Consider the following 15,081-nt stretch of genomic DNA (forward strand, 5'->3'; position numbering starts at 1 on the left):
TGGGTTACGGTTATCCCATCGCCTGTCTATGTAATTAACTGTCATACTCGATTTTGTCTTATTATATTCTTGATCAGGCGAAGGGATATATTCCTCCCACATCTTATTCTTCAGGGAAAGTCTTTAAAATGAGATTTTACAGCTAGGTACATGAATTCGCTCTAGGTTGAACACAAAAACAGTTTTATTACTTACGCGAGTTTTTATGACACGACAAGACAATTTACCGGGCCATGGGAAGAATAGCTCCCACACAGTTAAACTCTAATAAGGCCATGGGATAATGTCAACCCACATCCTAATTTTGGTCATACACAAAAATGCATGAATATTTAGCAATGTTTAAGATTACATTACCTTTCAACACTCAAAATCTATAAAATATCAAAATATTGTTCGATCTATGTACTTCTGTTTCATAGAAATTAAGGAAAGTGTTCCAATTTCTCCGTAGTTTACTGAAATTAGAGTTCAAGTGAATCTAAACGGCTGCCAAAGATATATTACGCGATTTAGAAGCGTGTTGTGAATGAAGATAATAAAATACTATTTTCAGGGATCGACAAAATATTTTGTAGGAGGTTTGGAGTTAAAACCTGACTACGGTAACCGATATAAGATGTGGGAGGAATATATCCCTTCGCCTGGTAAAGGGTTAAAATAAAACAAAAGCCGAAAATGCTGAAAGACGCGAGTTTTGTAGGGGCAAATAAAACTAATAACATTTCGAATGATGAAAGTGAGTAGTCTCCGGAGTCCATTAACTTAGATGCCTTAGGAATCTACTCCCAGAGAAGTCAAAGACAAAATACCTAGAAGCCTACAAGGATTTCGACAGTTGGTAAACTACAAAGGGCACGAAGTGGTCACAATGGCTCACAATAAAAAAAAACAACTCACAAACAAACTTAAATACCTACTTAGTTATACACAAACCTTGCAAGTTATAAAGGCTTGTAATAAAATAGGGTTCCCTAAATCTGTGTCCAGGGCGGAACCTGCAGTTTCGATAGGAATTCTATAATAACCCTACAGTATCAAAGCAATAAATTTCAAGTAGGTAAAAGACCCTCCTCATATTAAATTTACGTAAGCCTTTTACGGATAATTTAAAGTTACTGGAACTATAGTTTAACATTGCACAATTTAAGTCTATAGGCGGAAGGATTTAGTGGTATATTAAGTTAGTTTATTGGTTTAGATGTTGCATAGCTCTCATCTATGGATGCTTCTGACCATTCTCAATATTTCTATTTCATTCTATTCTTTGGACTTTAAATGCAAGGTTCGTTCTACTCATATAACTGGGCTACTTTTGTTTTGTAAGATTTTTAAATAACTTGAATTTATAATTTTATTGATTCTCAAAGTTTGATTGTTAAATCCAGTTTATCGGATATTATCGCTGTCTGTAAGAGGGCAAAATTTCTTTAGTATAGGGACCTTTAAATAGTTTGATTTTTAACATTTCTTTAAGATGTTTATCAATAATTGTATTCCATTGAAAATTAGATTTAATCTGCATGAAAAAGAAAGAAACACTGGTCATAGTGGTCATGTTTTTAAAAAGTTGAAGAACCAAAGTAGCTCAGTTCTCAATTCGAACCTTGCATATTTTATAAGTATGTACAGTCACCATCATATATTTCGGTGCGGCCAAGGTGGTCAAAAATATCAGCAAATGCACTCTATTAGTGTTTCGGAGCCAAAATGGCAAAAACGGAACCCTTATAGTTTCGCCATGTCTGTCTGTCCATCTGTCCGCGGCTTTTCTCAGGGACTATCAATGTTAGAAAGCTGTAATTTTGCACGGATATATATGTAAACTATGCCGACAAAATGGTACAATAAAAAATTAAATGAAATAGACCCATAGACGTAAAGTGGGGGTGTTTTTTTTTCTCATTCAATCCTATAGTGCAGGGTTATCGTTGGATAGGTCTTTTAAATCTATTAGGGGGTTGCTAAGACGATTTTTCGATTCATTGATTTTTTTGCGAAATATGCAACTTTAAAGTGCAAATTTTCATTAAAATCGAGCGTCCCCCCCTCTAAAATCTAAACCGGTGGGTGGAAAAATTTGAAAAAATTCAGGATGGTAGTAAGTATATCAAACTTTGAAGGAAAACTATAACGCCTAAGTTTGCTTGAGAATTATTAGTAGTTTTACTCTTAAATAGCAGCCAAGATATAAAATATACCTAAACTTGGAAGATTCCGTGTAAAATACGAAATCCTTAGAAAAATATTACCTAATTTTTTCGTAATGGCTACGGAACCCTATTTTGGGCGTGTCCGACACGCTCTTGGCCGGTTTTTTATTCATGTATTAAAGTTCATGTATCGATATTTTTGATCACCATGGCTGCACCGAAATATCTGAAGATGACTGTACCTACCTAACTTGTAATAAAGTCACATTTAAATTAACAACATTATTTATAAAAGGAGAAATGTTTCTCATTTCGTTTGACTGCGGCATCAACAGCCAATTAGGGGACCGAGGTGTTATCAAAGAGCTCCTTTTCTTTGCTGTATTTAGTACAACGCACGGTTGATTGCTACGCTCATTAGAATTAACTTGCTATTGTTTACTACTTGTATACGGAACAATTTTCCGTTAGGGAATATTACGCAAAACACAAACTAGCACAAATCGTAAACAATCCGCCATTACCGCGTCAGTTCTCTTTATTAGTTGTCGCCATGACGGATCATGAAATATTTATTTTATAAATAACAAAATAACATGATACTTACATCGATTGTAACGATAGTTAGATTTCCAAAAATTTAATCGAAATTTTTTTTTTCTCAAAAGGTATTTTATTAAATAACACATTAATTTAATTATATATTATGGCATCCTACGGTCATTTAAAAGACATTTCAGACATTCAGAAAACTGTTTACGGGGCTGCATTCTGACTCTGACGGCAGAACATAATATTATGTTGAGTGGCATCCTTTTTTGGAATAGGTATTTTAACACTCACCTTTTTGTTCGTTTAGATTTAGGGATAAACCTGTACCCCTAGTGTAAATTTTCGGTTACAAAATACGTCTCGATCGCGTTCGCGTTAAAATCTCAATTTGTATGGAAACACGAACATCGCAAACGTTCCGCTAGAGGCGCTGTTCTTTCTTTAATCTTTCTTTCTAATTACTATAGAAATACTCATACAAGCTTTTATTATTTATTCACAATATGATAGGAAACAAAATAAATGAAAACTACATAAATATACCTAACTATAAAAAGAAAACACCATCTAAGAGGCCCTCCTGCGGCACAGACCCCAGCACACTGGCGGCATTAGGTACCTCTGTGTACAGTCAGAGAAATTCGCTTGGAGAGGTAAGCGCCAGCTCTGGGGTCTCCTGAGGTCTCTATCAGCCGGGAGACAAGGCCACAGACCCATTGTCTCCACTGCGTGCCGCAAACTCATAGTCCTTTAAAAGAGAAGAGTATTTGCGGCGCTTGAGAACTTGGGCCTGGTCAGCTGCAGCCTTGTGAGCGGGTTGCCTGAATGTGGGACTGCGCGAAAGTGTCGACACACGTTGTGTCCCACACCAGAGCCCTGCCCAGCTTCCATGGCACCAGAGTAGCCCCGTCGGGGTGCTTGCCATCGTCTCTGGCCATGCCCACGGGTTCAAGGAGACGCTGGCAAGCGAGCGGCGGACCAGGTCATTGATGGTGCCATGGCGGAATAAGCGACCAGAAATACTTAAATTTTAATGAACAACAAACGAATGGTTCCATAAAAATATACACCAATTAATTCACAACATAATTTCACTAACGAAACACGTGTTCAAGTGTAAACCTTATTCGTTTGTCATAAGAGCTACAATTTAATAACATAATATGCCGCGACAACCCGTGCGTGCTACATCATAATTAAGAAGTCTTTTAATCTTTTGATTAAGTTATTCCATATGCATAGTTAATGTACTATAATCTATTAATGAAGGGAGGAGTGTTTTTAACCGATCTAAAAAAAGGAGAATAGGTATTCAATTCGACCCATGGGTCTATATAAGGAGTTAATTAAATAACTGAAAACCTTAGATACCCCAACAGCCTTTTTAGGGTTCCGTAGTCAACTAGGAACCCTGTCTCTCTATCCACGGCTAAGCTTAGAGACCGTTAGTACTAGAATATAAATAGAAAAAGAATATAGTTCCTCCCATAGACGTAAAGTGGGGGTTATTTTTTTTCTAGACTAACCATATAGTGTGGGGTATCGTTGGTTCGGTCGGTCTTTAACGGGACAATTTTTCGATTCAGTGATCTGTTTGCAAAATCTTCAACTTTAAATTGCAAATATTCATTAAAATCGAGCGTCCCCCCCCCCCCTTTCTAAAATCTAAGCTCTTGGGGGGAAAAATTTGGAAAAATTCAGGATGGTAGAAAGTATATCAAATTTACACGGAAAATTATAACGGATAAGAGTGCTTGAGAATTATTAGTAGTTTAACGCCCTGTTTCCCCATCCACTGATTAAATTTATTTGACGGATAAATGATGTGATGCCGTCTCTGTTTGTTTTGTACGCATAGACGGAGACGGCATCACATTTATCCGTCAAATAAAATTCATCAATGGGTGGTGAAACAGCCCCTTAGAGTAGATAAATAGCAGCCTAAGGTATAAAATATGCTTAAACTTGGAAGATTCTGTACACATACAATACAACTTCCTTAAAAAAGTATTACCTACTTGATTTTTTCGTATGGCTACGGAACCCTATCTTGGGCGTATCCGACACGCTCTTGGCCGGTTAGTTTATTAATTATTTATTTTCAAACGCCTTAATTATCAGAAAAAAAAATCTTACGTTTTCCTGTCAGTAATTCAACTTTAATTTCCAACTCTACTCTCATAATTGTTTTGTTTTTTTTTTGTTTTTATTCGATTAGATGGGAAACGAGTAAGTGGGTCTCCTGATGGTAAGAGATCACCACCGCCCATAGACACCAGATTTGTATTTGTATTTGGGTGAAGACCAAAAAGTTGCACAGCGTTAAAGCTGCGTTAGCTCGTAGTTTAATATCATACATTTGTATGGATAATTTCCGTGTCACAATGGAAAAAGTTAATGAAAATTATTTTACAACCCATTTGTCAGTTGCACTTTGACGTTTTTAGAAGAAAACCAAACTGATCAGTCGTTTTAACGTGTTTTAACAAACATACACACAGGCATACAAACAAACTTTCACGATTACAATCCTCCTCCTCCTTGTGCCGTTATCCTCATTGCTGAGGGTCGGAACCTCCATGAATCATTTTCCAATCGCTCTCCATTTGGCACGATCTTCGGCAGGCCGACTAGGTAGTCGGCCTTATTCGGCGGAAAAGTATCGGAAAGGTTTCCGACCTACCGACGACTTTCTATTTGGATATCGGTAGTGTAGATCATAAGCAATAAATAAGATTATAGTATTAATAAAATGCATTGTATTTAATATTCTTTAACAATTTAAGTTTTATTTTCCAAAGGGTTCGAGCTGAGTACAGTTTTTTTTAATGTGTGGATGCAGTTTTTCTTGTTACTAAAATCGATGACTGGTTCCTATATAAGAACAGATCTTCGTATGCCTTATAGTTTCAGACTTTCCCATACTGACCGATCTAAATGAATCACCTAGCTGTTCAGAGATCGTATTGTCTAACGCGCTTATGTTCGCGATCGCATTCACCATCTCTTTCTTCCTCATCTTACGCCACGTGACAGAAAGAAGTGGCTCAAACGATTGTGATTCCAAATGCGTTAATAATAAGGCCTGATGCTGTACCTATTGCTTAACGTATCTGATGTTCGCGATCGCAATCAAATAACAGTTTTTGTATGCGAAATCTGCCATTGATTGCGATGGCGAGCGCCAGAAACGTTAGCCAATACGGCCTCTGGCCTCTGTTTATGCCACATGGCGACTCAAAATGTTTTTTACACAAAGAGAAGTTTTGTACGAAACCAAAATTACTAGGCCGAAAGTCGCGACACACAACTCTAAGAATTACGCTGGTGCTAAGAATCTAAGAATTTTATCACCCAGTGTTTGAAAGGGCAAAATATTGTGGTCAGGTTTTTGGTTGAGAACCTAACTACTGAAAGCAGGCCACGAATCCTCTACACGTCACCTGCTACCATAAGACACTAAACACAGGAGTTGCCTTTAAATTAAGCACATTTTTAATGACAAAGAAAGAGAGAAATCATTTATTTACACGTTCAAATATATTGAAAGAAAAATATGAACATCGAATAGTACAAATTGGGCCCCACGCAGCATATAATTTTGCGGTAGTAAGTTACGAGTATCTCGTCAACTTGATCTGAAAAGCGTTTTACCTCGCCTAGTTAAACACTTTTCAGACATAATTATGTGTGAGTTAGAGTTCTGCTAACGAGTTCTCTAGTAAATGATATTGTACCGGATAAATCAAGTCTTAAATCGAGTTAAGCTCGACATGTTGAGTGAGTGCGTCGCGTTGCTCCTAAGCAGAAGGACTACAAATTAGCCCGAAACATGTAGAGCAGAACTCGATTTCATATTTGAGTTATCCGGGACAATATAATTTAATACGAGTTAACCTCACGGTAGTGTCATGTTTATATTTAGTACCTGGCATACTGGGTAGATTTTATGGAAAACTTTGCCGAAAATACACTTTCATTTAAAGCGTGTTTTTCAGTTTTTAAAAACAACAATAATTGGTATTGTTTCACAATAAAATGCACGTGACTATCTCCTGTAATAAGAGTCCCTTCGCTCAGCTGGCGAAGTGCCACTCGTGACCTGAAAAAAAACCATTCAGTTTTATGAAGACTATAAGAATAATACAAGCTGCAATCGCTAAGCTCCTCGATCCTTGCGATGTCACTGTTATTATTATTTATGGCTCCTTGGGATTTGCGGGAGGGAAAGAGAGGCAAACGTGATTTGTTTGCGAGAGCAGCAGTTTTTCGGACGGTTAAGCCGTACTCAACATAGTTTATTTGGCTTCGCGCGATTTGGCGGGAAATTCTTGGGTTAGCAGCCGATTATTTTGTTTTGAATGTGCTTTGACTTCTTTTGGCACGTTACGTTGGAAAATATCGTAAATACAAACTGAGACATGGATGCACAGAAAAACCAGAAAAAGAGACCAGCACTGGGAATCGAACCCAGGTCCTCAGCATTCCGTGCTGCGTGCTATAACCCCTACACCACTGCTGGACAATATGCACCACGTTATAGCACGCAGCACGGAATGCTGATGACCTGGACCTGGGTTCGATTCCCAGTGCTGGTCTCTTTTTCTGGTTTTTCTGTGCATCCATGTCTCAGTTTGTATTTACGATATGGGTTCACGGGATACCCGTAAAAGTAACAAATTTGGAGTTGAAATAAAAAATACAAAAAGACTCCAAAAAATCAATCATAATACGTTACGTTGGAGCTCAAAATTCCGATTGCTTGCAAAACAGTCCCTTAGCGTCCAAAGTTTGCGTTCGTTGCTACCCGGTCTATTTGAGATGTGGTCTGATTAATGAGTGGTCTTTCCGAGAACCAGTCATTATGCTACCCGGTCTATTTGATATGTGGCCTATTAACGATGAGGTCGTTTTGCTACAAAGTCTTTCGGAGATATAGGCTTTCTGCAGTGACGGTCCTTCTGAGATCTAGACCTTATGATGATTCGGTCGTATTTACAATGTAGTCGTTATGATACCAATCCAAAAGCCATCTGAGCCTCAGCTTAGCCTCAGATTCTGAGGCTAACAGCAACAATGCGTTCGAAAAAAAAAGTAGTTTGCTCAAGTATGGAAGGTGCGAATGGAATAAAGGAAACTGTAGCTTTATAGGGTGACACTCTTTCCCGGCCCGGATAATACCGACATGGAAATACCAACCCTATTTTTCGTGTACACGCCCATAGAAGCTCCTGTCAGTTTCTATGGGCATATACACAAAAACAGGGCCGGTATTTCCATGTCGGTCTTATACGGGCCGGGAAAGACTGTCACCCGCTTTATAGACACACAATGAAGAAGATCTGCGTCAAATTTTAAGTCTCGTGATCCAGATAGCCAAGTGGTTATAGAAGCCGACTATGTAGCTTGAGGTGAAGTGACTATGATCTCCGGTTGGGGCAGAATGTGCAGATATTTGTATGAATAATACAAATGCATGCTCTCGAGTCTTGGGCTTTTAGTATGTATTAAAGTAGGTATTTAGCTATGTATGTATATTGCTCGCTAATCCTGCCGTGAAGCAGCAGTGCTTGCACTGTTGTGTTTCTGCGTGGAGAGTAAGACGATGGAATTAAGGAGAAATTACAAGCACTTGAGGTATCCCATCTTAGGCCTCTAGGTTGGCGACGTATCTGCAATCCCCCTGGTGTTAAAGAAAGAAAAGAAAGAAAAGTTTATTTTTATTTTATTTTTTGGCTCCCAAAAGTACCACCTAAAACTAAGACTAGAACTAGCACTAAAACTATGTTACTAGGTGACACGGCAGGATACCAAAAAGGGTCTCCACTCAGCATGTGTTGCCGCACATTATGTGCAGTAACGCTGGTTTTCTGTGGAGCCCCTGTTACAGGTTTCTATGGGCGGTGGTGATCTCTTACCATCAGGAGACCTTGCTCGTTTCCCATCCAGTCGAATAAAAAAAACTTAAGTAAGTATGTTTATTCGGTGCCTAAGTAGAACCCATAGTAGGTACAAGCTTGGCTTAGTTTGGGACTAGGTTAATTCTTGTCAATAATGTCGTATGATATTTATTTATTTCTTATTATAAAGGTGTATGAAATGTTGACATGCCATTTACAGCGATGAAGTTCCACCCTGACGACTTAACGATTCAGTTATACTGTATATTACGCAAGCTCTTTGTTTTACGGTAATCGGGAAACAAACACAATTTACAAATGTTCATATATATGTGCAAAGGTGAACGTATCTCTTTAAGGCAACCTTTAAGTGGATGAAAGGAGCATTTAGTTAGGGACCGACAAAAGAGTCAACTGTATATTTGTAAAGTTTCCGTGAGACGGCAGACTAAGTAGCGGGAAACAGCTTGTATAGCGAAAGCAATTGTTATATCGTATAGTCATTATAGAGGGTGGGTCCCTTCATGGTGATTTATCGAGCGGAGCGTGACAACGCTTTGTAGTTAATGCCGGATTAGCGGGAAACGATATATTTGCTGTGGAATTTATGGTCACCTGGTTTTACGAATGATGACAATAGAACAAAAGTCTCCTACACATGTACAAAATGCTACGAAATGGATCCATATTTTGCTCTGTAAAGATATTTCATGGAAAATCTTCAGGCGAGATGACGTCATAACTTTGGCGCACCATGCACGTATAGTCGAAAAAATTAAATCATGACCTAGGGTAGAACCTTTTAAAAAACAAGAAATTTCACTATGACTTCCTTGACAAAAGTATTTGATGTCAACATGACATTGTAGCACAAAGGTTCCACCCTGGGTCATGATCATGATTCAATTTGTTTGACTGTACCTGCAGTCAAAGAAACAGAATCGCAAACAGTCAAGTGTAAAAATATGTATCTACCCTCGTGCGGCCCAATGTACAATAGAATGTTTTTTTTTTTTAGTCGACTGGATGGCAAACGAGAAAGTGGGTCTCCTGATGGTAAGACATCACCACCGCCCATAGACAACTGCAACACCAGGGTATTGCAGATGCGTTGCCAACCTAGAGGCCTAAGATGGAATAGCTCAAGTGCCAAGTTATTTCACCGGCTGTCTTACTCTCCACGCCGAAACACAACAGTGCAAGCACTGCTGCTTCACGGCAGGATTAGCGAGCAAGATGGTGGCAGCAATCCGGGCGGACCTTGCACAAGGTCCTACCACCTGTAAAAAAGTACACAAAAAAGTTCAAAGGAATTAGGAATCTATGACAATGTAACAAAGTAAAAATTTCTTTTCTATTGTTTTACACCATGGCAGTTTGACGGCAGTTTGACTTTATTCTCGAAACAATTAAATTCTAATTGCTTTGTAAATTTTTTTCAAAATATTTATATGGTGGGCTTCAGGAGGCTATTCGCACTAACTACTCAAAAATATTTACCACGGCTTAGTACATCGGAATAATAGTGTCTGGTACTTATTTTTGAAGCGTTAAATAAGTCCACATTTTACTCGACTGTACCAGGGTGGGACATTAAATTTGTGCTACACGTGCTACATGTGTGGATGTTATGTTGATGTTAAAGAAATCATATAGCGAAATTGATTACATATAAAAAGGTTCACATATTATTTGTAATCCTCTAAAATTAAAAAACCAAGGTTGGAAAATATAGTAAAAACCGGCCAAGAGCGTGTCGGACACAGCCAAAATAGGGTTCCGTCGCCATTACGAAAAAAAAAATTCTAAGGATTTCGTATTTTATACGGAATCTTCCAAGGTTTAGGTATATTTTATACCTTAGGCTGCTATTTAAGAGTAAAACTACTAATAATTCTCAAGCAAACAGCCGTTATAGGTTTCCTTGAAAGTTTGGTATACTTACTACCATCCTGAACTTTTTCAAAATTTTCCACCCACCGGTTTAGATTTTAGAGGGGGGACGCTCGTTTTTAATGAAAATTTTGAACTTTAAAGTTGAATATTTCGCAAAAAAATCAATGAATTGAAAAATCTTCTTAGCAAACCCCTAAGGTTTTAAAATACCTATCCAACAATACCACACACTATATAGAGTTGGATGAGATAAAAAAACATCCCCACTTTACATCTATGGGAGGTAAGTAGCTCAAAAAAATTTTTTTTTAGTTTTTTATTGTACCATTTTGTCGGCATAGTTTACATATATATCCGTGCAAAGTTACAGCTTTCTAGCATAGATAGTCCCTGAGCAAAGTCGCGGACGGACGGACAGACAGACAGACAGACATGGCGAAACTATAAGGGTTGCGTTTTTGCCATTTTGGCTCCGGAACTCTAAAAACACGAATAACCTCATTTCCTCACTTTTATTTCCATATATTTCTAAACACGACCGGGCATTTTCCCGGAATTGCTCCGCAGATGTTGATAAGGTACGTTATGGCGCGAGAAAATGGCGCTATAATTAGAGAGATTATTTTACGATACTGAAGAAACCGCAAGGAGGCAAATTGATACAATTTTCGCTGCTCTTTGTGATATGTCTCTATGTACATCGTTCGTTAGGAGTTAAGGACGTTAATATAAAATGATCAAAAACGCGAAATTGAGGCTGTATATTTTTTACAATGTATAATTAATAGAAAACCATGCATATAAAAAAAATATGTAAGGAAAATGATGATGAAAACGCGGGTAGTTGTGTGCCGGTGTCAGTTTCGTCGGGTAGTCGCGCGAGCAGAGCGGCGGCGCGCAGTGCGCGTGTTGCAGCAGCCGCTGAGTCGCGTTGCTCCGAAGACGAAGGGCTACGGATTAGCCCGAAACATGTCGAGCTAAACTCGATTTAAGACGTGAGTTATCCGGGTCAATATATTTAATAAAAAACAGTAGCTTAGTATCGTTATACTCTAAAAATATTTTGTTTTTTCTCTGGCATTCCACCTAAAAAATTGTTTTATCTATCATACCGCGTGGAAAATGTTTGTATCCCACAGGAATTTCGCAAGAATTTTGTAATTTTGGACCAACAAGATAGGGACGATCTCGCAAAGGTCGCAGGAACCAGTTGGATGCGGGCAGCGCATGAACGACCGTTGTGGAACTCATTTGTTTTTGTCAAACGTGGACGTGTTCCAGATGTTATTACAATTTGCAATTTCGGTATGTGATAGGGAATAATTTAGTTAAGACTTTGATAGGACCTAGACCGTTCTATTTACAATACTTACAATACAATCACTCTTTATTGAACACTATAACATACTAAGCAGTAGATACAGATAACAGAGGTACATAGAATAGTAGATTGTTCAACAAGTGAGGAAAAGAAACAATATCACACGAGATTACTTGGCACTCGAGTATAACAAGGGTGGGTGCCAATATTTCATGTACTCGTATGATACTGGTGTTGATTTTTATTTCGACTACAAGAAAAGCCAACATTTTAGTAAAACTAGATTTTTAAGTCTTTTAGTACCCATAAACTAATAATGTAATTTACCGGGTGTGGCCTGTAATACGAGCAAAAAATTAAAACATAGATCGTCCTCGTCAAACTGAACAACATTAGTTCAGCGACTGTTAAAAATAATGGAGTCTTTGAATTTTCCTTTTTTCATACAAATTAAATACTGCTATCAATGTACGCCATCCCAGAACACAACTGAGTTCGCCTGTCACGCTACAAACATCAAGCATTTTGCTTTACATTGCTTGTTCGAATAAACTTAAAAGTGTAATAAAAATTAAAAAAAAACTATTTATTTTTAAAAGCAGTTGAACTAATGTTGTTCAGTTTGAGGAGTATGATCTATGTTTTAATTATTTGCTCATATTACAGGCCACACCTTGTATAGAAAGTCGCGGGCAATAGTTAGATAAGTAAAAAAATATCAGAAAGACGTTCCTTACCTTCCTTATTTCACGAAACGCCGCGATAAAATTCAAGGCTTAGTGAAACATCCCCTAAAAATATCATAAAAATATACGCGAAAATTTAAAAAACCACGTAAATCTCCCCGGTAGGAATTCAAGTTTGACAATATCAGCGTAACCGGCATTAAGAACGGTCGGGCTTGGTTTTAATTAAACGTGTAAAACGGAAGAAACTGTGCGTAGACGGTTATTAGGCACGCACTGCGCTGAGAAAAAGCGGTAGGAATTTGCCTCCATATATTATACTCGTGAGGAATTCTTTTATTGTTGTCCCGCAGGAGCTAGGCTATTTTCCATAGTCAAAACTATCCTATGTTCGTATCTCTGCAAACTTTAGTTAGTGGTCGACATTTTTCAATTTCACAGGCATATATCCTGATTCCGTGGGAATATTAAAATGAGAAGCAGCCTATGTGTTATACAATTGCAGCAATTAGGTCTACCTAGAAAGAAAGAACAAATTTATTTACCAAAATTCGGCACAACAATAAAAATGTATACCTAAAAAAAACAGACATCCTTATATAACGTTACATATTTAACAGGAAGAAAGAAGACAAAAGAAGCATTGTGCCAAAAGAAGTAAAAAGGGCCATACTCTGCGAATTGCCACAGCAATTGCAGTACGAGTATTACCGACTTTTTAAATCCCGAGTCGCCTAGCGCTCTACCCAACTATCTATCTCTCCCGGTGGTAACTATCGGTGAATGTCAGGCCATTTCCAAAGGATAGAAAAGACCTCCATCGCCATTTCGATTTTATTCGTTGAAATTTGTTATTGGGGCTTTCTGTGGCGAACACTCAGTTTAGCTAGGTTGTGTCTCTAGGAAAATGTGTTTTCGATTTTCGTGTGGTTCGTCTCATTTCACGCGCAATAAGATCGATAATTTCAAAATAATCGAATCTAGCGACATATTGTTGGACTTGCAAACAGGTGTCTTAGGATCGAGGTTTGGAAGTGTGTCTCGCGCAAACTACTTATTCAGTTTAGAAAAAAAAGATATTAGAAATCTCAATATCATTTTTGAAGACCAAAAAAATTTTTGTGTCTGTTGTTTTTTTTTTATGTGAAAATCTTAATGTGGTTCACAGAATATATCTACTTACCAAGTTTCAACAGTAAGTTCAAGGTCAGTTTCAAGGTTCTTATAGTTTCGGAAAAAAGTGGCTGTGACATACGGATGGACAGACAGACAGACAGACATGACGAATCCATTAGGGTTCCGCTTTTTGCCATTTGGCTACGGAACCCTAAAAACACAATTAAGTAGAAAAAAAACTCCGAGAAACTGGTTTGCTCAATTACTAGTATCTTTACTTTAACCACGAAGATAAACCTGCTGTTAAGGCATTGTTAAGGATACAAAAGGCGAAAAAACGCTGCTAACAACCGCTTGTTTTCCTACTCATTGCGTACCGCTAATAATTGCGATTCAGGTTTAAGAGGTTATTTTCGCCAAGCCGCCGTGTTCTGCGTCTCAGAACAAATTTATGGCGCTTCATAAAACGCTGAGCCGCCTCACAGTGCGTATAAATAATGTTTTCATATTACTTAGAGCTTATTAAGTAAAAGTCATCATTCAAGCACATGTTTTTTTTTTTCAGAAACTCTTATTTTTTAAGATAATGGTAGCTAACATGCTTACAGGGCTTAAGTGTGTTGTAATAAAAAAAAACCAGCCAAGAGCGTTTCGGGCACGCCCAAAATAGGGTTCCGTAGCCATTACAAAAAAATTAAGTAATAAGTAAGTGGCTGCGCCATTTATTTGTTTATTTTAAATATATTTAATTAATTTTAACTCACACACACACTCACGCATTAACATGAACGCATCCATACTCTGGCAACACATCCCTCCTTTCCTATCCCGCTACCATTGGGCACCGAAATTCGAACCAAGAACGAAGAAAACAAACGACTCGAGATGACGCTATAATTTTGTACAAACGCAAAAATAAACTCTTAATTCGCAAAATACCATTAAAAACTCTCAAAACCTCTAAAATCTGTGCAGTGAAGTGGTGATGAACATTTTTGTGCCGTTTAAAATAATTCCTGTGTCGTGGAAACTCAATTGCTGGAGAAAGCAGCATCCCGGTGTTCAAGGTATGTCCTGCCCCTCCAAGTCTGGTCCTTCGATCCCAAATCCTTTCCCTCACTCCTAATATCCTCCGCAATATACACACGCTACTCATTTACTCACTCAAATACTCAAAAACACATTCTCAAGTTAGTTACGCCATTTTTTCTCGCACGCTTCGCCTAACTTTGTTTTGTTTTAATCACGCAAATAACATTATATTTCTATGTAAATACCAACTATTTCTCAATAACAACTGTCGTGATATGGAAACACATGAATAATACTACAAGGTCGGATCAAGACTGGTGCTTTATTTCATAAGCTCACCTACTCGCAATCACAATTATATAAATTACCTACAACCTCCTTTTTTTTTTTAAAAATAAAATAAAATAAAATAAAAATTGGTTGCA

The 15,081-nt window shown here is 37.8% G+C and overlaps 1 protein-coding gene across 1 annotated transcript in view; it reads right to left on the reverse strand.

The window, feature by feature from the left end:
• Positions 1 to 3,499: 3,499 nt before the first annotated feature.
• Positions 3,500 to 15,081, reverse strand: part of LOC141431455 (lachesin-like) — a 21,438-nt gene continuing 9,856 nt past the window's right edge. Inside the window, exon 7 of the mRNA XM_074092639.1 lies at positions 3,500 to 3,664. Within this exon, the coding sequence (XP_073948740.1) occupies positions 3,500 to 3,664 (165 nt within the window). The remainder of the gene's footprint in view (positions 3,665 to 15,081) is intronic.

This window comes from Choristoneura fumiferana, chromosome 9 (assembly GCF_025370935.1).
Source record: "Choristoneura fumiferana chromosome 9, NRCan_CFum_1, whole genome shotgun sequence".
Classification (NCBI taxonomy): domain Eukaryota; kingdom Metazoa; phylum Arthropoda; class Insecta; order Lepidoptera; family Tortricidae; genus Choristoneura; species Choristoneura fumiferana.